Here is a 24341-nt window from a genome sequence, read left to right as displayed (position 1 = left end):
AGGTCAGAGCCAAGAAAGTACGGTCTGGGTCGTTATGGACGTTGGAGAGAAACTGAAGGCAGACCTTGGTTGGATGGGGGCTCGGTGCAGGGGCTGGAGGAGGAAAGCCAAAGACATGGTTTCCATCGCACCTCCGCCCTCCGGGTTCACGATCTAGCGAGTGGAGGGCAGAAAGCTTTACACTAACGAAGGAGGTAGATAGATGGGACGCTAGGGAGAGGGATGCTGGATCCCAGAGGAGGTGCCTGAGACAGTGAAACCATCTGCCCGAGCAGATCTTTGAATAACCAAAAGATGGAGGAGCCACCTTAGGTCTTGGAGTCTGCGTGGGCAAATGTCCTGAGGTTTAAAGGGATCGTGGCTGTGTTATGCCCTGCTCCCTTTACTAGGGCTAGGACTACCCTCAACTGATGCTCCTTGTGGGTAGCAAGACTGGGACCTCTCCTTAACCCCCTTGGTGACTGCAAAGGACTCTACGTGTCCTCCCTGAAGTTCTGCCTCCACTGCTGTCCTCTCTTTGTGGCTGCTTTTCCATGGAAGCCTGTCCCTCTCCCTCTGCTCTCACCTCTATGCCCCATCCCACCGTGGCAACTTCTCCTGCTCCCTGTAAAGACAAAGCAAGTAGAGTTCCTCTTTCCACTGCCCTCTAGGACATTTCAGATCCTCTCCTCGTGCCTTTTCCTCTCTACCCAGTATTTGCCCTTGTCACCTGCCTTGCAGGTGAATTCTTTTATCACGAAGCCACCTGGAAGTTCTTACTTTAACCATTAGCCAGTCTGATAACAATTCTCCTACGCTGGCTCTTCTTAGACAAACTCACTGGGCTAAAATCTAACCCCAGTTAAAACAGCTATTTGTGAATTCCTTACCTCTGGAGCAGCAGAGCATTACTAGAGAAAAACAACATTTTGAATTCTTGACCTTAAGCCTTAATATTATATTGGAGGGCTTCAACAAGTGCAGTAAGGTAAAAAAAGAAAAAATAGTAAAAAGGTATAAGGATTAGAAAGGAAAAAAAAAAAAACGTATTCACAGGCAACAGGAATGTGTATGCAAAAAATCCAAAAGAACTTACAGATAAGTTATTAGAGTTTAGCAAATTCACTGGGTGCAAGGTCAATATATAAAAATCAGTTGTAATTTCCATATATCAACAAGTGAGATGCAATTGACAGTAGTATCATGCAACATAAAATGCCAGGAATAAATATAATGCAGTATGTGCAATGACTCTTCACACATACAATAAAACATATTGACACTGAACACTATCATAATCATTTCATGATGTATGTAAATCAAATCATTATGTTGTATACCTTAAACTATATAGTCAATTACATCTCAATAAACACTAAAAGAAAAAATAGAGACATAAAGACATAAATGGACTGCAAAACTATGTTCAAAGATTGGAAGATTTAACACAGGCATACCTCAGATATACTGTGGGTTTGGTTCCAGACCACCACAAGAAAGCAAATATCACAGTAAAGTGAATTATACAAATGTTTTGGTTTCCCAGGGAATATAAAATTTATGTTTAGACTACAGTCTGTTAAGTGTGCAACAGTATTATGTCTAAAAAAAATATACATACCTTAATTAAAATATTGCTGGGACTTCCCTGTTGGTCCAGTGGTTAAGACTCCGCCTTTCACTGCAGGAGGCACAGGTTTGATCCCTCCTCAGGGAACTAAGATCCTTCATGACAAATGGCTGAAAAAGAAAAAAAAACCAAACACCTTATTGCTACAAAATGCTAACCATCATCTGAGCCTTCAGTGAATCATAATCATTTTTTTTTTTTTTTTGGCATCCTTGGGTGGGCCTAAATATCATTTTTTTAAAAGTAACATCAAGGAATTCCCTGGCAGTCCAGTGGTTAGGACCCTGCACTTCCACTGCAGAGGGCCAAGTTTGATCCCTGGTTGGGGATCTAAGATCCCACATGCTTCCTGGTACAGCCAAAAATAAATAACATTAGAGATCACTGACCACAGATCAGCATAACAGATACTATAATGATGATGATAAAGTTTGAAATATTATGAGAATTGCCAAAATGTGACACAGAGACATGAAGTAAGAAAATGCTGTTGGAAGACTGGTGACAATAGACTTTCTTTTGTCTATTATCTATTGAAGGTTTACCACAAATCTTCAAAACTTTTCAATTTGTTGTAAAAGATGCAGTTTCAGTGAAGTGCAATAAAATGTGGTATACCTGCATTGTGCAGATGCTAATTCTTCCCAAATGATATATGGATTCAATGCAACTCAGAAACCCCAGTAAAGACTGTGTAGTGTACGTGTGTGTGTAAACTGACAAACTGGATTCTAAAATGTATGAGAGCCAAGAACACCGAAGATAGTCCAAAGGAAACCCAAGAAGGAGAACAACTTCCTCTACAAGAGATCAGGAAAGCTACAGTGACAAAACCAAGACTGTATGGTGCTGGTACAGGAATAGACAGACAAATGGAACAAAATCCAGAGAGGGGCCCACAGGTGCGTGGAGACTTGAATGTTTACAAGAGTGGCTCTTAAGAGCCAACACAAGCAAAGGATGGGCTTTCCAGGAAATGATGCCACATCAGTTGGACATCCATGTAGACAAAAATGAGACCCCCTACATACTACCCACATAATCAATTCTAGATAGATCTGACATCTGAATGTAAGAGGAAAGACAATACATCTTTTAGAAGAGAACATAAAAGTTCATGACTTTAAAGCAAATATTTTTTAAGAGGACACAAAATGGACTAATCATAAAGGAAAATACTGAAAAATTGGATTACATTACAATTAAGAACGCCTTTCATTCAAAGACGTTAAGAATGGGAGAAGATAGGTTAAGATATACAACCCAAGGACTCATATCCTGAATACATACTATAAACCAATAAAAGATACACATCCCAGTCAATGAATGGGCAAGAGATGTGAAGAGGTGCTTCACAAGAGAAGATTCAAATAGCCAGTAAACTGATGAAAAAATGTTCAACCTCTTCAGTCATCAGGGAAATGCAAATGTGAAAGTAAGTACTACTATACTCCACCAAAATGACTAAAATAAAAATGACTGACAATACCAGGTTTGGGGAAAGATACAGAGGAGCTGGCACTCAGACACCAGTGGAGGAGCATACACTGGCACAACTACTCAGGAAAGCTATTCAGCATTTTCACTGCAATTCCACTCTTGAGAATATACGTCCCCCCCAATATAATGCATATGAGCAACCAAAAGACGAGTACAACAGTGCTCCTGACAGCATGATTTGTAATAGACAAAAACTGGAAACAACCCAAAGATTGTCAACGTGGATAAATAAATGAGGGTGCACCATACACGACACTGGGAATGAACAAACTGCAACCACATACTATGGCATGAGCGAACCATGAAATCTGATGGTGAGTGAAGAAGCCAGTGCTTGTATGATTCCATTTATGTGAAGTTGGAAAACAGGCAAAACTCCTGAGTAGTTACCTCGAGGGAGGAGGTCTGGAGAGAAGGGAGGAGTTGATGATTAAAGGGGCTGCACGGTGGGCTTTGGGAGCTGGTGACACTGGGTGGTGATGAGATTAGCATCTTGTCCTAATTCATATTTGCGTACTGCAGTTTTCACAGAATGTTCTTCCATTAAACAGGAAAAAAAGAGAAGGTTGTCCTCACGGACTTGGAGCCTCAGTCTGTATCTTTTGGGGGCTGAGCAGGCAGGTGGTCTTCACCTGACCCCCTTACCCTGGAGTTGCCTTATGCACTTATAGCCTGTTGAGCTCAGTTGTGTCGCACAGACGTGTCCCACACCTGTAGGGACCCACTTCTAGCCTAGAGATTGGCCCAGACCCCCAGCCCACAGGGCCCCTCAAAATTGTGAGTTTTCCTCAGCCCCGCCCAAACACCCCTCTTTCCTTGGGTGGCTTGGTTCTCCGTCTCTGCCCTTTCCCCTGCCTAACCACATCCACGTCTACCATCAAGCAGGCAGAGCTGTTCTCCCAGATAGTTCCTTCCCTGAGGAATTCTCTGGCTAACTGTTTTCCGTGGTGGTTGTAATTTTGTGTGGTGAGACCATCAAGGTGTTTGCTGAGGGGTCCTCGAGTCCTGGCCCCTGTTTGCTGCTCGGAGCCGGCATTTCTTTAAATTTGTCAGCTGGAACTCAAGTACCCCTGATGAATATGTGCGAGGACCTCTTGGACAGTCACGCAGAAGCGGGCAGGGGCTCTGACCCTCCTGCCACAGGGCTGCGCTTTGTTCCTCATGGGGGCCAGCACGGGGACAGATGGCACAGCCCAGCCCTGCTTTTCCCAAGTGGTCAGTGTGTGCAGCCTAGGAGTGAACGGAGCAAGGCACAGAGGCCACCGAATGTCCCTGTCCCAGCTTCCTGAGGGCCTGTGCTCATCCCTGAATTACACTCTCTCGGGAGAACCTTGGGGCTCTGCCTTCAGCTCTCCAGTGAGAAAGGAGTTGTACCTGGAAGTCAGCAGTGTTGATTCTGGCTGTGAAAGGGAGGCAGAGCCTCCAGGATGAGGTGACTGTGCTGTACCACATGGAGCTTTCCTGCCGGCCACTGTGTCAGCTCCTCCTCGGGTCCAGGTGAACCTGTGCACTTAACCTTCTAGAAGAGTCAACAGCTCAGGAAGGATGTCTCCTTGTTGTCTTCCTGTGCTTTGCACCCACGGACCTGTTTTCCTGGGCCCCACCCCACAGACTGGCCTTCTTTGCTGCATTATGCTCTGCTGGGAGAGGAACAGCCCCCTGCCTTCAGCATCCCATTAAGAAAGGAAAAGTCGTGGCCAGAAGTCACAGTATCTGATTTTCGAAGTGTGGAATCCGATGAGAATCATCTTGAGTAATAAAATGAAGGGAACTGTTGGAAGCCACTGCTGTCTGGTGTCTGCCTATGGGTTCTGACTCTCCTCCCCGACTTACAGCAACAAGCCCTTGTTAACTCAGCAGCCCACAAGGAAAAAGTTTTTGCCCAACATTGGCCTCTGATTCCCCTCAGACTCTCCATATTCACTGAGACACTCTTTTGGTCCTACCGTAATTACCAAATCCCTGCTAAGGCTGAAAGATGAGGGGATCTTGCTGGATCCAGTGGAAGACAAATGAGGAAGGGAAACAGCTGGGCAGGCCGAGGAGTTCAGGGAGGCCGGGGCTGGGGGGTCGGGGGAGATGCTTCATTTGAGAATAGCTATAAAGGATTATAGGGGTTTTAATGGGGAAGAGAGACACGGCATTCAAGGCAGAGAGAGATGTAAGTGAAGTCTGGAGGGGCAGTCACCTGCAGATGGACCACAGGGCTCCCGGTGGCTGCGGCCGTGGCCCAGGAGAAGTGGGAACCCAGGGAAGACGTGGGAACTTGAGGGATCTCGATGGAGGGGCCTGTCAGGGACCACCTAACAGGTGGTCCTCAGGTCCTGACAGACCACCTGAGGTCCTCAGGCTGGAGAGGGCAGGGCAAGCTAGTGACAAGGTCCTGAGGTTCCTGCACCCCTGCCCACCCTCTCCCACCACCCCTCAGGATCATATAGGGAGGCCTGTTTCCAGATGCCTTGTGATTTATTTCCAAAGGTGAGCTGCAGCACATAGGAAAATACACATGGCTTCTCAGCCTACGTTTTTCCAGAGAAAATAGATTCTGTCATTGGCTTTATCAGTGCCATCCCCCCACCCCACCCCATTCTGTGAGGCTTCAGGAGGGATGGCCTGTCTCTAAGATTCTGCTCTCAAAGCAGCAGCTTGGCCAAGACCTCTGGGGGTCGGAGTGAGGGGCAGCGATCCCCCCACGGGGCGGAGGTTGCGGGTGGGCAGAGCACACGAGCGGCACTCACTGCGAAGCTAAGGCAAAGATCAGAGCTGGCGGAGGATGCCCCTCTCACCCCAGGGACACGGCTTGCCGAAGCCCAGGACACAGACCAGGCGGGCACGGGGGTTGAGGGCTTGGGCCCAGCCTGGAGCAGCAGCAGGACTCTGTGTGTAAGGGCAGGGGTGGGGGCATGCTGAAGAGGCAGCCTACCAGGAGATGGAGGGGCTTCAGTTCACACGCTCCCCGTGCCCCAGCAGAGCTCCCGGTACATGGTCCCCAATTCTGTGCTTGGCCCCTGGCATTAGCTCTATGTCAGGTTGGGGGGAGGGCCCGCTCAGGTCCCTTCTACCATCACCTCCCCTCACACTGTCTGTGCAAAACATTCTTAGGGCCAAGCCTCTGAGCCCCCTGCACCCTGCCCAGGGCTGCAGGGAAGGGAGGAGAGGAAGGTGCTAGCTGGGGGCCTCGCCCAGCACCGGGAACTCCTTGCACATCTCCTGGACGATCATGCGGTCCATCTGGCACTGGGGTGAGGCTTCCTCCTCGGTCAGGATGCGTCGCAGTGTGGCCTGCAGGTCGGGGAGCCGGTGGCGGTGCTGCAGGTAGGGCGTGGAGCGGACCACGGCATGCATCAGGGAGAGGTACTCCATGCGCAGCTGTGGGGAGAGCAGGCAAGCTCAGAGATCCCAGGGAGGTGCTGCGTGCCACTGCCACCAAACAGGGACATACAGGCCACTACTGCCTTCTGGCGGCCACATGGACATGACCACCTGACACCACTGAAGATCAGGGTTGCACCCCTGCACCTAGCATGTAACCTGGCACCGAGCTGGCCTTCAGTAGTCATTGAGTGAGTAATAAGTGAATCATCTCGGACCACAGACGGTCCCAGAACGTGGCTGGCCCAGGAAGTCCTGGCTCAGAGAGGTGGCAGGAGGAAGCGGTGAGCGCCTACCCGTCTCTAATGCTGGGCCCTTGTGGGGCCGCTGTCTGTCTGTTGGAGACCCTCTGCTTCTGTCCTCTCACTCTGGGAGATCTCACTCACACCCACAGCTTCAAACAGGGACCCACACTCAGACCTCTTTCCCAGACTCTCCAGGCAGCTGCAGATGAGAATTTTCAGCTGCCCACTGGTCATGCCCTGCTTATCTCAGAGAGAACTCAAACTCCTATGTCTACCATCAAACTCACAATCGTCCCCATCTGCCCAAAGCTGAAGGCTTTTCCTCTGTTACCTTAATAAAGAGCACTGCTGTCTGTTCAAATGCTTGAGTCAAAACTACAGGTGTCCTCTCTGAGTCCTTTATCCCCACATCCCAAACCCAATCCTTCCCTGAGACCTGGTGTCTTACCTTCTACCTGCCCTGAATCCATCTCCAACACTCCCTCGCAACCCACCCTCACAGCACCTCTGGCTTTAACGGCTCTAACAGCCCCTCCAGTGTGATACCCCAGCTGCTCCTTATCCTCACTAGACCCTGATCTGCTGATCTGGCCCCAGTACTTCTTCTCCATCTGCCCCCTTACCATCTCTCTCGTCTCTGCCTCTGCTTAGGGGAGTCAATACCCAAACCTTTCTTAGGCAGTATCACCTTGCTAACTTCCAACCTTGGTCAGGCCAAAAAGCATCTGCCCATCAAATTTTAGTAGGAACAGCTAAGCAGCAGACCATTACGGAGCTGTGCACAAGCCTGAACACCATTCCCCACCACCAACCACACTGCCTAGGGCCGCTGCCACTTTTCTCCACCATGTCCACCGCTCCTTAAAGGACCACCGCCCACCTTCTCTGCATTTTCCAAGTCTAAACTCCCTGACCAGCTGGCCTTGTGCTTCATGGAGAAAACAAGCACACTTTCAGAAACTCCTGGTCTTCCCTTGGCACCCTCACCCCAACTACTATCCCGCTACTGAATGGACTGCCCGGCTCCTGCCAAGGGCCATCCCTCCACGGGGGCCTGAACTCTCACCAGCCGCCTGACCTACTTTTGACTCCCACAGTGGCTGACTCTCCCAACACCTCAGCCTCTTCTCCAAAGTTGGCTTGCTGGATCAGTCCCTCTGGCTTAGACTTGCACCAGCATCTCCCACCTTTAAAAGACTTTCTCTTGGAGTTGGCGGTTCAGTGGTTGGGAATCTGCCTGCCAGTGCTGGAGACACGGGTTTGATCCCTGGTCCAGGAGGATCCCACATGCCTCAGAGCAACAAAGCCCGTGCGCCACAACTATTGAGCCTGTGCTCTAGAGCCCGGGAACTGCAACTACTGAGCCCCCATGCCTAGAGTCCATGCTCCGAAACAAGAGAAGCCACTACAGTGAGGAGCCTGCACACTGCAACTAGAGAAAGCCTGTGCAGCAACCAAGACCTAGCACAGCCAAAAATAAAATAAATAAACTTACAAAAAAAAAAAACTTTCCCTTGATCCCATGTCTCCCTCCAGTGATCCACCACCTTTTTATGCTCCCCTTCACATACACAGAACAGAAGCAAAAGAGATTAAGAAGAGGTGGCAAGAATACACAGAACTATACAAAAAAAGAACTTAATGACCCGGATAGCCATGATGGTGTGGTCACTCACCTAGAGCCAGACATCCTAGAGTATGAAGTCAAGAGAGCCTTAGGAAGCATTACTATGAACAAAGCTGGTGGAGGTGATGGAATTCTAACCGAGCTATTTAAAATCCTAAAAGATAATGCAAAGTCCTGCACTCAATATGTCAGCAAATTCGGAAAACTAAGCAGTGGCTACAGGACTGGAAAAGGTCAGTTTTCATTCCAGTCCTAAAGAACGTTCAAACTACCGCACAACTGCACTCATTTCACAGGCTAGCAAGGTAATGCTCAAAATCCTTCAAGCTAGGCTTCAGCAGTACATGAACTGATAACTTCCAGATATATAAACTGGGTTGAGAAAAGAGAGGAATGAGAGATCAAATTGCCAACATTTGATGGATCATAGAGAAAGCAAGAGAATGCCAGAAAAACATCTACTTTTGCTTCACTGACTATGTTATAGTCTTAGACTGTGTGGATCATAAGAAACTGTGGAAAATTCTTAAAGAGATGGCAATACCAGACCACCTTACCTGTCTCTTGAGAAACCTTTATGTGAGTCAAGAAGCAATAGCTAGAACCAGACATGGAACAACAGACTAGTTTCAAATTGGGAAAAAGACTACGACAAGGCTGTATATTGTCACTCTGTTTATTTAACTTCTGTGCAGAGTACATCATGCAAAATGCTGGGCTGGATGAATCACGAGCTGGAATCAAGATTGCCAGGAGAAATATCAACAACCTCAGATATGCAGATGATATCACTCTAATGGCAGAAAGTGAAGAGGAACTAAAGAGACTCTTGATGAGGGTGAAAGAGGAGAGTCAAAAAGCTGGCTTAAAACTCAACATTCAGAAAACTAGGATCATGGCATCTGGTCCCATCACTTCATGGCAAATAGAAGAGGAAAAAGTGGAAATAGTGATAGATTTTATTTTCTTGAGCTCCAAAATCACGAGGAAGTCATGAAATTAAAAGACTCTTGCTTTTTGGAAGCAAAGCTGTGACAAACCTAGACAGACACTGTGTTAAAAAGCAGAGACATCACTGTGCCGACAAAGGTCCATATAGTCAAAGCTCTGGTTTTTCCATAAAGAAAAACCATACAGAAGGCTGAGTGCTGAAGCATTGATGCTTTTGAAGTGTGGTGTTGGAGAAGACTCTTGAGAGTCCCGTGGACAGCAACGAGATCAAACCAGTCAATCCTAAAGGAAATCAGTCCTGAATATTCACTGGAAGGACTAATGCTGAAGCAGAAGCTCCAATACTTTGGCCACCTGATGCAGAGTTGACTCACTGGAAAAGATCTTGATACTGGGAAAGATGGAGGGCAGGAGGAGAAGCGGATGACAGGATGAGATGGTTGGATGGCATCACCGACTCAATGGACATGAGCCTAAGCAACCTCCGGGAGATAGTGAAGGACAGGGATGCCTGGCGTGCTACAGTCCATGGGGTCGCAAAGAATTAGACATGACTGAGTAACAAGTTCAAGTTCACGTAACAACACATGAGAGTTGTTTCCATTCAGTGCTCCCACCTTCCCCCTTTCCACTCCCCTCCAACGTCAAATCTTCTCTTCAACTTCCCACTTGGACTCTCTTCCCTCCACTCCACTGACACTGCTGGTCAGTCACACCTGACCTCCATGTGGCAAATCCTATGTCTCCTTCTCAGGCCTCATCTCTCAGGCTCCTAACTGTGGCAATGGCTCATCCCCTCCTCCTTCACACATGTGTCTTTGGGCTCCTTCTCTCCTGGGTTTTCCTCCTGAGTGTCTCCTGTGTGCCCCAACTGAAGCCTAAGCTTCCCTCTGACCCATGCATCCCACACCCGAGATGACCGCACTGTCACAGGCTTCCCAGCACATGTATGCACAGTGCACTCCCAAGTGTCTCTTTCCGGTCCCTACTCACATCCCAGTGCCTCGCCCACATCCTCTGTACCTGGATGTCCAGCAGATACCTTCTCAGTCTTGACACATCAAAACACAACTCTAATCAAAAGGTCTTCCCCACCTGAGTGATCAGCACTTCCTCCACCGGGCTGGTCCAGACCAATCGAGCAGCGAGTCCTGCCAACCCACCTCCAGCACACCCAGGCCTGACCTCCTCTCCCACTCCATGTGTGCCACCTGGAGGGTGGCAGCCACTTCCGCACCGGCCTCCTGCTTCCGCTGTGCTCTCACAGCCTCCGTTTCATTCAGGATGGTAATCAGATCACTTCCCCTACAAGGTGACCACCTCCTGCCGCAGCCCTCAAGGCTTCATGTAAACTCCACTTGCTCTTCTCACCTCCCTCCACTCCTTTCTCCAGACAGCGCATCCCCTGATCACCACACAGCAGGCTCCCTTGGGTCTTGGCACACCTGTCTTGGCTGAGCGGCCTCCCCCACTTACCGGCTCCGGCAGTGCCCTTCCCCTAGTCTCGGGTCCCCCCGGTGTGTGACAGTTTCCACCCCGCTGCAGCCACGTCCAGGCACCTTGTCTCCGGGCGACAGGTCCGCGATGTGTCGCACCGTGATGTCAATGAGCGCCATCATGTCCGTGTGGTAGAAGATGGCGGCCGTGGCGGGGCTGGCGAACACGTCCTGCAGGAACTTGAGGATGGAGTGTGGCGGCTGTGGCTCGTGCTTGAAGATGCGCACGGGGTCATCTAGAAAGTGGGGAAGAGGGCTCAGGGCAGTCCTCCAGGGAGAGCCAACGGGCGTCATGGGGGGTGGTCACAGGACATCCAAGTGGCCCCGCACAGATTCCTGGACGCTCACCCCCTCTGTTCAGGAGCAACAGCAGCTTCTCAGAGAAGATCTTGACGTTGGCGTATTTGCTCAGGGCGGCCATGATGACGTTCTGGTCCGGGGCTGAGGAAGGACACGGGTGTGCACGAGGGCACCGGTGCTGAGCCTGCGGGTCCTCCTCCACGCGAGGCAGCCACCTCCCCCCCACAGGCCCCGCCCTCACCTGGCAGGTGCAGGTTGAGAGCCAGAAGCAGATTCACGCAGAGATCCGGCAGCTGCTCTGTGGTGTCCAAGGGCAGACCGTCCTCAACGATGCTCAGCAGGAACTGGGCAAAGGGTGTGCCTAGGTGCTCTAGGAGAGGGGCACACTGAGGTCTGCAGCCCAGCCCCACTGCCACCCTGCCCAGCCTCCCTGGGTTCCCGTGAGCCCTGGGGACGCTCTATGACAGCACAGTCAGTGGGTCTCCAGCCCTCAGGCCGTGGGTCCCACATCCAGCTGGCTGTGGGTGCCCTGAGGTCAGCTGGGCCGCGACCTGCCTTCTTACCATAGTGTGCGTAGGGCACTGCCTCGCCCATGGAGAAGACCATGGCCAGGATGAGGGCGGAGTAACAGAGCTTCTGGTGGTCTGCAGGAGCGCAAAGGAGGTGGTCAGAGCCCCTACAGGTGGCGGGAATCCCCCCAGGGGGCAGGAAGCTGCCCCTCGCTCGCTCACCCTGCGTGTCTGTCTGCATGTCCCGTGCCAGCTCCACAGGCAGCACGGATGACACGAGCGTGGAGATGATGGCCGCGTCCAGGCTGCACATGGCGCCGAAGCACTTGAGCAGCAGCAGCCGCAGTGACACCCGGTGCTCCTGGCAGGGGACCCCACGTGCGCTCAGTGCTCGCTCCCCACCTCTGCCCGCGTCCCTCCGTGCCCCCTCCCCTCGCTCTCACACACACACCATTTGGTAGTAGGCCACCAAGGCCAGGACAGACTCGAACTCGTTCCGCTTGCACATTTTCTTGCAAACTTCAGGGTCTGCGTCCGTCTGTGGGGAGGAGGAGGTGTGAAGGAGTCGCTCAGTGTGCGTGGCTGCGCGTGAGCGTGCTGAGGACCAGTAGGGGACACTCCTGAGCACGGGGGAGGGATGGGGACACCTAGGGGCCCCCAGCCCGCACCAGAATGTGCAGCAGCTCCTCCAGGTAGCAGCGGATGACGCCCTCATCCTCATACAGGGCCCAGCTGCGCTGCTGGGCGTCGTCCTTCCGCCGGGCCAGGTCTGCAAAGATCACCTCCAGCCGCTGCTGGTCATGGCAGACCTGCCCTGAGGGCAGGGCGGTGCTCAGGTCCTGTGGGGAGAGGGCGAGGAGGGCTCAGCACACCAGCCCCTCACCATCTCCAGGAGGCCCGCAAGGCCTGGGGCTCAACCCAGACCCTGAGGTCATGGCCTGCACTTCCGGACTGGGTCAGACCAGGGGCCCTGGGCCTCGCCTACAAAGGCTGCCTGGAGCCAGTGTCCTCCCAGGACCGGTGAGGGGACCAGCCCCCGGTTCTCCTCCCTCCTCCCCACTGCTCCCCATCAACTTCCCATGGCCCATCCCTCAACATCAAGGCCCCCAAGGGCACCAGCCTTGTTCTGCACACCCTCTCCAAGGAATTCCACTGCCTCCAAGTCTTCCCCCTCCATTCTCTACCCACCCCCCCAATAAATGAGCAGCTTAGAAACGATCTTATTTTCCTGACCAGGGATTGAACCCTTGGCAGTGAAAGCACAGACTCCTAACCACTGGACTGACTACAAGGAATTTCTGGGCCCCCGAGTCTTAATAACCTTCTGAGACAGGATTCTGCACGAGACATGTCTGCGGAGTATTTTCCAACAACCTGCCTCCTGTCCCTGGATAAACATCCTCTGTGAGGAAGGTCATGGACTTCTCACGGCCTGCATGTGACTTGAGATTCTACCCTCTGATTCTACACAAAGTGAGACAGGCCTGTCAACCCGCCTCCCGTGTTCCTCTCGACCCTGGTGGCCACTAGCTCCCGCACAGGCAAGCCTGTGGCCTCACTGCTCCCCACACCCTGAACCAGAGCTGCAGCTCCCAAGGAAGGAGGCACTTCCGGCCCATCTGGCCCCCAATCCTGCTCCCTGATCAGTGGCCCCACCTTGGCAAAGGATGCCACCCATCCCATCTGAGTCAGCACTCAGGCCTCCATCATAGCTCTCGAAGCACACAATGCTCTCCACTGCCAAGGCCAGCGTGGCACTGCCCTCTTTCAGGCCCTCTGTCCATTCCTTCCCCACAGCCCGAGAGAACCCCTGGCCACCCACAGCTGTCTCCTCTGTCCCCTGCCCTAGGTCTCACTTCCAACCACACCTCTTGCTCCCTCCCTCCCCCCTTTGCGGTGTTCCAGCCATGCTGGCCTCATTCCAATCCCTCCTGTGAGCTGAGCACGAGGTGCTGCCTTATGGCCCTCATCCAGGCTGAGCCTCTGTCTGCAGTATTCTTCCTCCCTTTCTCCTTCACGGATTGTCCCCAAAAGTCCCCAACACCCAGCACAAGGAAGCCGAGAGCTCGAGCTCAACAAATACCTGTCAGGTAAAGGCTGGATACATGTGCAGGCGGGGAAGGGGCAGGGGTGGCGGGGCGGCCCCTGGCCCTGGCCCTGGCCCACCCTCACCTTGCCCTCCACCAGCGAGAGGAGGACCTGCTCCATGACAGGCGAGCTGGCCGGCACGGAGGCCTGGATGTGGCCCACCACGACGCCAATGGCCACGCGGCAGAGCTCATGGCTCAGGCCGGTGTTCCTCCGCACGAGCTCCATCAGCTCTGCCCCGATGGTCCTGGGCACGGCGGGCTCAGCCGCCGCCTTCTCCTCTGTGGCCCCCAGGCTCAGTGCCCCCAGGGCCTCCAGCTCATCAGGGGCCGGGGCCGGGGCTGTCTCCACCGCTGCTGCCTCATCCTCCGCAGGGGGCTCCGGGTTTGGCACCTTGCAGGCAGGGGGCAGAGCTTGGGATGCAGCGGTAAGTGCGCCTCTGCGGGGTACAGGTGGGGGCGTGGGTGAGCAGCTGGGGCCCGGCTCAGATGAGCTGGAGCCGGTATAGAGCGTGTCAAGGGAGGTGCTGCTGACAGAGCCGCCGCTGGACACAGAACTGCCCCCAGAGGGCGTGGTGTTGTGGCCGCCTGTGGGCAGAGAGGGGACACTGTGCTGGGGCAGCCCCCTGGGGACCCCCATCCCCCAAGCCCAGAGCCCCCAGCCGTCCCAACATGTGCTCTGTCTTCGCCCCCAAGCCTGGAGCCCCCAGTTTCCTGACACAGGCAGAGCAACCATTCTAAGCACAAGGTGCCCCCAACTCCCTCATCCCCGCTTTCTCACCAGTCCCCGAGACCACCAGGGCATCGCGGTCTCGGCGCTTCACGGGCGGGGGAGGTGTGGTGGGCGCTGCTCGGCGAGGCTGTGGAGGGATCTGGGAGGACAAGAAGTGGAATGGATCTGAGGGCACAGACTGCCATCTGGGGTGCAGCCTGAGCTCGGCAGGGGCAGGACCAAGGCTCCAGGCGGCATCGCTGACCGGGGCGGACGCTTGGAGCCTCTGGACAAAGCCTTAAGCCACACCCCCCACCTCCCTTGCCCAGGCTGCTCTCACCATGTACCTGGTAGAGGCCTCCATCTGCCCCGAGATACTCAGAACTGGGCAGGCTGTGCTGCCGCTCAAACCCAGCTCGACACATGCCATTGGGCTGCCTGGTGGCAGCGGCGTCCAGATGGTGATCACTGGTGGATGGGGTCATAGATGCAGGGCTGGGGGTGGAGGGGCCTCTGCGGGACAGGGTCTCTTTCCGGTGGTGGATCAGCTTCCTGAGGCAGGGACAGGGAGGTTACTGGGGGAGTCACCTTACAACTCCCCAAGTCCGCCCGTGCTCCCTGAGGGACACTACCCACCCTAGCCCAGGCCCCCCACCTCCCATCACCCTCATGCCCCACCCGCCTCTGCACTACCAACCCTGCCCTCTAGTGTCCCTGAAGGATCCCACCCCCCAGGGCTCACTGGGAGGTTCCCCCCTAAACACACACACACTCACTGGAGGATCCCGCGCTGCTCCAGGCTGTATTTGCCACCATCCCGCATGGCCGCGTTGTGCACAGCCTCAATGGCCCGGTCAATGGCTTGGAGGACATCCTGCTCCAGGCCCTGTGCGGGGGCAGGAATGGGCTCTTAGCCACAGGGGCCAGATGAGGGTCATACTGAGGCCAGAGCCAGCCCTAGGGGGAGCCTGGCACAGGCAGAGGACCACAACTGCTCTTAAAGCCTGGAATGCTAGAGGACAACACAGCAAGATGAACTAGAATATCAATCAGGGTTCTCAAACTGCGTCACTCGGGAAGCTGGGCCACAGGGAGGGGCCCAGGCTGCTGCTTTATATATTGGGCCCCCGTTCGGGATTTTACCTATGGTGAGGCTCTCGGCTAAATCATCTCTGAAAATCTGGGCTCTGAAGCAAAAACACAGCCCACGGACCCCCAGTTTGAGGCCAGGAGTGCACACTTACTCTCTCCCCAGGCTTGGCTCAGATCCCAGGCTGAGATGCCAAGCAGGAAGCCTCTAGGGTCTGGAGCTCTGAACAAATCCCTCTGGATCTTGCTGACCCGTCACAAAACCAAGGCCACACTCCAGGACAGCCCCGTCCTCAGAGAGCCTTCTGCAGGCCCTGGTAGCTGAGGACAGGCCAAAGGAATCTCCTCTCTGCACCCGTGTTGCCAGCCCTCATCCCCTCTAGCTGTGAGAAAGGAATCCTCCAGAGCTGCGCTGGGAAACAGCAGTTCTGGGTTTGTGGCAGAAGACAGACCTAAGCGCAGAACCTGGCCCCTGCCCCAGATTTTGTGTCGCCATCCACAGCAACTCAGGGGTCCCCTCGACCCAGCTTGGCTGACACGGGATGGGGGGAGTAGGGGGCTGGCAACTGCAGAACCAGTCACTCCCACCCCTCCCTTGCCCTTGGCACCCATGGTCCATCAGGCACAGGGGCCTCAGAACTAAGGTGAGATCACACCATAGTGGGTTGGAGAGGCTTCTCGGATGGAGACAGACAGATGGACTCGGAGGTCAGCAGAGCCCCTCAGGTAACAGAGAGTGTGTCAGAGTGCAGGAGATAGCAGACAGAAAAGGGGACAGAGAGAGAACGGCAGAGGATGCACAGAAAGCAAGAAAGATGGAGAGAGAGAGAGGAAAAGAGAGAAGCAGAGGGAGACAACGCAGAAAGAAACTGAGATTCAGAGACAGAGAAGGGGAGAGAGTTGGAGGAAGTGGACACACACAAGGGGAGAGTCAGGATGACACAGGGACACAAAGACAGCCAGGGAGACTGAGACAGAGGAAGATATGCAGCATGAAACCAAGAGACAGAGAAGATGGTACCCTCTCTGCCCTCCCCAAACACCCAGCCCCATTAGCCAAGGCAGGGGAGGGGCCTCATAGGCCCTGAGGGAAAGTGGGGGACTTTCCTTGGAGGCCTCCAACAAGCCCCCAGCCCCAGAGAGACTGGCTCTGAAATGCTCACTTCCAGACCCAGCAGCCCTGGTGTCCAGGGCTCCCACTCTCACCCAGACAGTCCTGGATGCCATGAGGCCAAGGGTCCAGGGCCCCGGGCCCAGCCCCTTTGGTAAAGGCCACAGATGATATCTCCAAATTTATCCTGTTATTTCTGTCCTGAACTGGGCCGGCTTGGGATGCTTCCTACAGGCCAGATACTAGGATGGGGCGGGGGTGTCTGGCACAGGGCAGGCCTGGAGGCTCTGGGCCCTCCTTCCCCCTGGGATCAGAATAGACCAGCCAGAGACAATGCAGCCCAACCCCCACACCAGGACTATTCTGGGGGAAACAGGAACTGGGGCTGTACCTCCAGTGGAAGGAAACAGGGGGGCCATGGCCACACCAGGGGAAGCCGTGGGGAAGTCCCACTTGCTTGCTAAGGGAGCAGCCCCACACCCCAGGCTGGGGACAAGGAGGGCCCAGGCTCCCTCACTTCCCAAGAAAGGAAGTCTGAAAAGTCAGGGCCTGAGGCTTGTGAAAGGGGAGAGGAAGAGTAAGTGCCAGCGAGTGTCAGCAGGAGCTGGGAACCCGGGCTCAAAGTAGATTGACGAAGATGTTTTTGGAAGAGCTTAGGGGCTGACTGAGTACAGGACAGTAAAAGATATTGGGGTCTCAGGGCTTGGGGGGTCACTTAGGGGATGGAGGTGTCCACAGCTCCCTGGTCCAAGTGCGGGGGGGTGGGGTGGGATGGGGGAGGTGAAGACATGGAAGATGTCTGGGGAAACAGAAAGTGCCCAGGGTTGCGGGGTTCTCAGGGGTGGAAGCTGCAGAAGAGGAGGCAAGAGTGTGGGATCCTGGTGATCCAGGTGAGGGGCCGATTAAGTCAGGGGTCTCAGTGACCTGCTCAGAATCTGGTGTACTAGAATCTCGGGGTGACTCTTGAATTGTATTCGGCTGGGGATTCAGATGTTGGGTCTGGGGTCTCGGTCCCAGAGTTAGGCTTTAGGTAGGTCTGGAGTCCTCAAGAGTTGGCTGTCAAGGGCCTGGTCCTCTGTGGGGGGAGAGGGCTCTCAGGGTCCCAGTCCTCGCGGGGTCTCTCGGTCAGGTTCTCAAAGACCTCATCTGCTGGAGGTCCCGACCGGGCGGTGATGGAACTCAGTCTAGGCGCGGCGGAGGCCGGGCCAGGGAGGGGCACACTCACCTGCAGGCGGCGCAGGTAGGCGGGCGGCACGTAGCCGGTCTCACCGCTGCGCGCCCGCGCCGCCAGCCACCAGTGCGCGCTGCTGCGCTCCAGCACCAGGAAGGTCTCGCCCGCGGCGAACGCCAGCGCGTTGGGCTCCGCCGAGCGGAACGCGTACAGCGCGCGGTACATGAGGCCGAGTCACGCCGGGGCAGGGGAGACGGCGGGGGGCTGAGGAACCAGGACGCCAGGCCGGCAGCTCCTCGCCGCGCTCGCCCTGCCCCGTGACACACGGCGCGTGCGCGCGCGCGCCCGCCCGCCCGCCGCAGTCCCGCCCCGGGCGTCTGTCGGCTCCGGTGCGGGAGTGCGGCGCCCCCTGGCGGCTCCCGAGAGTCCGCCGCCCTTTCCGGTGACTTGGGCGTCTCCAAGCTCCAGACTCCCTGACCGGGCACCCGGCCTAGAGCCCCCACCCAGCCCCAGCTGCTCCTGCCTGGCCCTCCACTCCTTTTACCGGCTCAAGCCCTAGTACTGCGGCCCCTGCTACTTCACGAAGGAGAGCTCCGCCCGCAGCCCAAAGGCAGAGCCTGCGTCCTGTGCTGATAAGCCTCTTGCATCTATGCCACCCCAGGGAAGTGGATCCTGACCTACTAAATTAAGGACAGCGACCCCGGGTCTCCTCTGTGTCTCGAAGCGTGCTGACCTCGCTTCTTTAAGCTCCAGCGGTGGGCAAAGGGAGCAAGAGTGGAGAGGGGGCCGCAGAAACAAAAACCAGGTCAGGCCATTTTGCTGTCCATCGTCCTCCCATCCTCGCTCTCCACCTCTTCTCTTCTGCCACCAACCTCTCTCTTCCTCTCTAACGTGGGTCCTTCTATATCCATTCCTCTGCCTGGGACGCTATTCCCCTCCTCATAGCATAAGGTCAGGCTCCCATCCTTATCAGTCGCTTTCACATCACTCTCTTCTGTTGTCTTTGGAGACTTACAATTACCAGTTATCTTATTTCTGATGCTTCCTTCCGAGAGCAGATAGAAGGGCTGGTGGATGGGGAGTGGGGTACCATGTGGCATTAAGAGCCTGTTTGGCCCACCTTCCAGTCAGCCTTGACCTGGTGAGGTCATTGTAGTCCTATGAGGCAGCGGGGAAAACCAAGGGGACCTGGGTTTACTTAAACCCAGCGTCCTGGGGAACCTCCCATCACTGTCCAGAGGCTGGTCCAGCCACATTCTTCTCTGGAAGCCTGGACCCAGGGAGCAGGTAGGCACAACCCGGCCAGTGTATGCAGTTGGGTGATTTTGGATATAGTGGATACAGGCATAGCAGACCTGGGAGAGGAGGTGCTGAGAGGTTCAGGCGAGGTGGGGCTGCTAGGCCTGGACATCCAGACCCTACTTTTTTGGCACTAGTTCTGTGTCCTTCTCCCTCGTGCCTGTGTCAGCAGTTCAAGATATCCTGCCACACTTCTACCTGAAACCCTCTGAGAACAGAGCAGAAACAGCTCTCTTGGGGGCTGCCCAGGCTGGAACCACATGAAGGAAGGCACTGGCGTAGCTGCAGTGGGCTCCAGGGCTGGGTAGGAGTGCTGGCAGATGGTGTCGCCACGAGGACCACACAGCCCAGAAGACCCCCTCCCATCAAGCCCGCTACCTAAGGTCCCACCCAGGATTGGCTCCAGGATGCCTGACATCACAATGTCCGGCCAAATAGCTGCTGCCAGTGGCACAGGAGCTGGACCCAAGGTTAGGCACACCTGCTGGCCAACTCTGGCTGAAGCTATGTGAAGGCAGGGAAAGACCTGTGTCATGAGTCAAGTGCAGTTCTCAGCATAAGGGTGCTGGGATGGACCCATTTAAGGTTATGCCTGTGGATGCTTGGTTAGGGGACTGAGGACTTAGCCAAGAGGCTATGGTGACTTCAGGGCCCATGGGGTGGGGGTGGTGGCAAGGAGGACACTGCTGGACCAGGAAGGAGGTCGTGGCATGTGTGACGTTTCCGAGGGTTGGGAGGGGGGCTGGCTGCCGGCCCCATATCCCTGGCAAGAACGACAGCAGCACTGTTAGAATTAACAAAAAGATTTGTATTAGAACATTTACACTCAGGGAAGAAAGAGGTATCTGCATCATCAAATGTGGAATGTCGAAGAAATAGTTAAAATAAATAAAGACTCCGCACGCGGCTGGGGCTGGCTCAGGCTGGGACTCACAGAGGCCTCTGCGCATCAGCTCCAGGCTGCAGGGCCAGGGCCTGGCCATACTGGCCGCCTCCTCGACGCAGCACAGCTGTGCCCGGGACACAGAGAGTCTCTCAGGTGCTGGTGCAGCCAGCGAGCTCACTCCCCACTCTCCTCACTTATCTCTGTGACAATGTCTATCAGACTCTGGAGCCCAAAGATATAGCCAGCATCCTGGCCTTCGTGGACCACACTGTCCTCACCATACAGCCTGCACGTGGTGTGTGCGAAATCGATCATGCGCACATCCACCGAGCTGGCGCCGATGGGCTTGTAGGCATAGGCGCCACCCGACTCGTCAGCGGACTCCTCCGACAGGTCCTCCAAGTCCTCTGCGTCTGAATCCAGGGCCACTTCAGGCCGCTCCTTGCCGTCATAGATGATCAGCAGGGAGCTTGAGTAGAAGCGGTAGGATTCTTGTCGCTCCAGCACGCCCTTGAGTTCAGTCAGCTTCCTGAGCACCGGGCCCAAGAGCTCCCGGCGCAGGTACCGGCCATTGTGGAAAAACTGGAAAAGTGCCTCCTTGAAGCCCTGTACGGACAGCTTCCGTCCATGGTACTTGTTCATGAACATGAGCTGCCCACTGCCTGCCTGGTACACCTGTGGGAGGGAGACCAGCAGGTCAGGGACTGACAGGCATCTCAGCGCCCGGACCGAGGAGAGTGGCAGCAAGACGACAGCCCTGGACCCGATCCTTTAACTTGTTAAGTATACCAGTCACACAAGACCCTGTCCTTGCCAATCAACACCCACTCGGAGACAGCCCTCTGCTCAGTGTGTGGGTTGGTGGAGAGTGCCCAATGTCTCCCTTTCTCCCTCTCCGGTCCACAGCTTCTGGACCAGCCAGTCTGGCTAGTCCAGACAGCATTACCCATGCACACAGGCTTTCCTTTCTCACCAGAGAGCAACAGGATCAGTCAAATCTGGAATCTTTTGAGAAAATGGGGCTCTGCCATGGTGGGAGAGTGGCAGCTCCTGGCTGCCCCAGCCAGCCCACACCCGCCATGCGCTGACTCTCCTCTCACCTGCATGCCGCACACACGCACACCGATGACTGCCGACGTGCTCTGCTGGCACTTGCGGATCTGGTTAGCTGCCTTCTCCTCTGAAGCATCGTCACCATGCTGGCGCGTTCCCATTTTGAGGTCCAAGACACAAGGCACCTCGTAACAGGAAGTCAGGTTCTCCAGTAAGATAAATTCTGAGTGGTTAAGGACAAGGCCCCTCTAAAGAAAAGCTGCTGCTTCATGGTACTCCCAGGGTGCAGGGCCTACACATGGCATCCCAGAAATCCTGCTCTATCTCCCAGGTGGGCAGCCCAGGGCTGCCCAGAAGGCTAAAAGGCACCTGCAATTCTTGCCAGGGAACCGGCGTGAGAGCAGCATGGGAGACACACACACCATTTCCTGAACTCAGCAAGATGTGGGACAACAGTCCAATAATATCCTGTCCTAAATCACAGACACAGAACATCAGTAAGTTCAGTAATCCCAATCTTAAATAAGAACTAGAAATATCACTTAGGAACTCATTAAGTTTTCTCTTTTCAAATAAATATATATTTCCCAGATGGGGACACTGAAAAGGCCAAGAAACAATGACCACATGTATGAATTCCCCCAGGGATTCCCAGGTGGCGCTAGTGGTAAAGAACTTGCCTGCCAAGGCAGGAGACTTAAGAGACACTGGTTCCATCCCTGCGTCAGGAAGATCCCCTGGAGGAGGGCATGGAAACCCACTCCAGTATTCTTGCCTGGAGAATTCCATGGACAGAGGGGCCTAGTAGGCTCTGGTCCACAGGGTCGCAAAGAGTTGGCACACAACTGAAGCGACTTTGCCCTGCTTCATTCTGTACTCCAAGGCCAAACTTGCCTGTTACGCCAGGTGTTTCCTGACTTTCAAAGGCTAATAGAGTTTTGCCAAGAGAATGCACTGGTCATAGCAAACACCCTCTTCCAGCAACACAAGAGAAGACTCTACACGTGGACATCACCAGATGGTCAACAATGAAATCAGATTGATTATATTCTTTGCAGCCAAAGATGGAGAAGCTCTATACAGTCAGCAAAAACAAGACCGGGAGCAGACTGTGGCTCAGATCATGAACTCCTTATTGCCAAATTCAGACTGAAATTGAAGAAAGAAGGGAAAATCACTAGACCATTCAGGTATGACCTAGATCAAATCCCTTATGAGTATACAGTAGAAGTGACAAATAGATTTAAGGGACTAGATCTGATAGACAGAGTGCCTGATGAACTATGGAGAGAGGTTCGTAACATTGTACAGGAGACAGGGATCAAGACCATCCCCCCGGAAAAGAAATGCAAAAAAGCAAAATGGCTGTCTGAGGAGGCCTTACAGATAGCTGGGAAAAGAAGAGAAGCGAAAAGCAAAGGAGAAAGGGAAAGACATTCCCATCTGAATGCAGAGTTCCAAAGAATAGCAAGAAGAGATAAGAAAGCCTTCCTCAGCAATCAATGCAAAGAAATAGAGGAAAACAACAGATTGGGAGAGACTAGAGATCTCTTCAAGAAAATTAGAGATACCAAGGGAACATTTCATGCAAAGATGGGCTCGATAAAGGACAGAAATGGTATGGACCTAACAGAAGCAGAAGATATTAAGAAGAGGTGGCAAGAATACACAGAAGAACTATACAAAAAAATCTTCACGACCCAGATAATCACAATGGTGTGAACACTCACCTAGAGCCAGACATCCTAGAATGTGAAGTCAAGTGGGCCTTAGAAAGCATCACTACGAACAAAGCTCGTGGAGGTGATGCAATTCCAGTTGAGCTATTTCAAACCCTGAAAGATGATGCTGTGAAAGTGCTGCACTCGATATGCCAGCAAATTTGGAAAACTCAGCAGTGGCCACAGGACTGGAAAAGGCATCTCACATGCTAGTAAAGTAATGCTCAAGATTCTCCAAGCCAGGCTTCAGCAATACATGAACCGCAAACTTCCAGATGTTCAAGCTGGTTTTAGAAAAGGCAGAGGAACCAGAGATCAAATTGCCAACATCTAATGGATCATCGAAAAAGAGAGTTCCAGAAAAACATCTATTTCTGCTTTATTGACTATGCCAAAGCCTTTGACTGTGTGGATCACAATAAACTGTGGAAAATTCTGAAAGAGATGGGACTACCAAACCATCTGACCTGTCTCTTGAGAAACCTGTATGCAGGTCAGGAAGCAACAGTTAGAACTGGACATGGAACAACAGACTGGTTCCAAATAGGAAAAGGAGTACGTCAAGGCTGTGTATTGTCACCCTGCTTATTATATGCAGAGTACATCATGAGAAACGCTGGGCTGGAAGAAACATAAGCTGGAATCAAGATTGCCGGGAGAAATATCAATAACCTCAGATATGCAGATGACACCACCCTTATGGCAGAAAGTGAAGAAGAACTAAAGAGCCTCTTGATGAAAGTGAAAGAGGAGAGTGAAAAAGTTGGCTTAAAGCTCAACGTTCATGGGATGGGGAGGGAGGTGGGAGGGGGGTTCAGGATGGGGAACACATGTAAACCCATGGCTGATTCATGTCAATGTATGGCAAAAACCACTACAATATTGTAAAGTAATTAGCCCCCAACTAAAATAAATACATTTATTAAATAAATAAATAAATAAATAAAACACAGGCAAGTCAAAAAGAAAAAAGCTCAACGTTCAGAAAACTAAGATCATGGCATCTGGTCCTATCACTTCATGGGAAACAGATAGGGAAACAGTGGAAACAGTGTCAGACTTTATTTTTTTGGGCTCTAATATCACTGCTGATGGTGATTGCAGCCATGAAATTAAAAGACGCTTACTCCTTGGAAGGAAGGTTATGGCCAACCTAGATAGCATATTTAAAAGCAGAGACATTCCTTTGCCAACAAAAGTCCGTCTAGTCAAGGCTATGGTTTTTCCAGTGGTCATGTATGGATGTGAGAGTTGGACGGTGAAGAAAGCTGAGCGTCGCAGAATTGATGCTTTTGAACTGTGGTGTTGGAGAAGATTCTTGAGAGTCCCTTGGACTGCAAGGACATCCAATCAATCCATCCTAAAGATCAGTCCTGGGTGTTCATTGGAAGGACTGATGTTGAAGCTGAAACACCAATAATTTGGCCACCTCATGCGAAGAGTTGACTCACTGGAAAAGACCCTGATGCTGGGAAGGATTGGGGGCAGGAGGAGAAGGGGACGACAGAGGATGAGATGGCTGGATGGCATCACTGACTCGATGGACATGGGTTTGGGTAGACTCCGGGAGTTGGTGATGGACAGGGAGGCCTGGCGTGCTGCG

General features: G+C 53.4%; 2 protein-coding genes across 23 annotated transcripts in view; both read right to left on the bottom strand.

Moving 5' to 3' along the window:
* Window positions 1–5556: 5556 nt before the first annotated feature.
* Window positions 5557–19445, bottom strand: NCKIPSD (NCK interacting protein with SH3 domain). 20 transcript variants are annotated; one of them, XM_081525675.1, is made up of 13 exons: window positions 18457–19445; window positions 15185–15294; window positions 14749–14960; window positions 14478–14568; window positions 13782–14284; window positions 12278–12448; window positions 12061–12147; window positions 11832–11970; window positions 11664–11744; window positions 11342–11470; window positions 11149–11241; window positions 10864–11036; window positions 5557–6478 (listed from the first exon to the last, which is right to left on the bottom strand). In XM_081525675.1, the coding sequence occupies exons 3-13, from the start codon at window positions 14836–14838 to the stop codon at window positions 6275–6277; spliced, it is 1761 nt and encodes a 586-aa protein (XP_081381801.1). In that variant the 5' UTR covers window positions 14839–14960; window positions 15185–15294; window positions 18457–19445; the 3' UTR covers window positions 5557–6274. The 20 variants fall into 20 exon arrangements, with proteins under 20 accessions (XP_081381801.1, XP_081381793.1, XP_081381805.1 ...); XM_081525667.1 differs by having other exon boundaries at window positions 14756–14960; XM_081525679.1 differs by having other exon boundaries at window positions 18461–19445.
* A 420-nt stretch (window positions 19446–19865) lies between these two features.
* Window positions 19866–24341, bottom strand: part of IP6K2 (inositol hexakisphosphate kinase 2) — a 25841-nt gene continuing 21365 nt past the window's right edge. For all 3 annotated transcript variants that reach the window (XM_081525660.1, XM_081525658.1, XM_081525659.1), the window contains 2 exons: window positions 21065–21240; window positions 19866–20639 (listed from right to left, as the gene is read on the bottom strand). In XM_081525660.1, the coding sequence (XP_081381786.1) occupies window positions 20139–20639; window positions 21065–21240 (677 nt within the window). In that variant the 3' untranslated portion in view covers window positions 19866–20138. The remainder of the gene's footprint in view (window positions 20640–21064; window positions 21241–24341) is intronic.

This window comes from Giraffa tippelskirchi, chromosome 9 (genome assembly GCF_054371585.1).
Source record: "Giraffa tippelskirchi isolate mGirTip1 chromosome 9, T2T-mGirTip1v1.2.pri, whole genome shotgun sequence".
NCBI lineage: Eukaryota > Metazoa > Chordata > Mammalia > Artiodactyla > Giraffidae > Giraffa > Giraffa tippelskirchi.
Note: the sequence above shows the minus strand (reverse complement) of the source record. Positions and strands in the feature narration are given on the sequence as shown.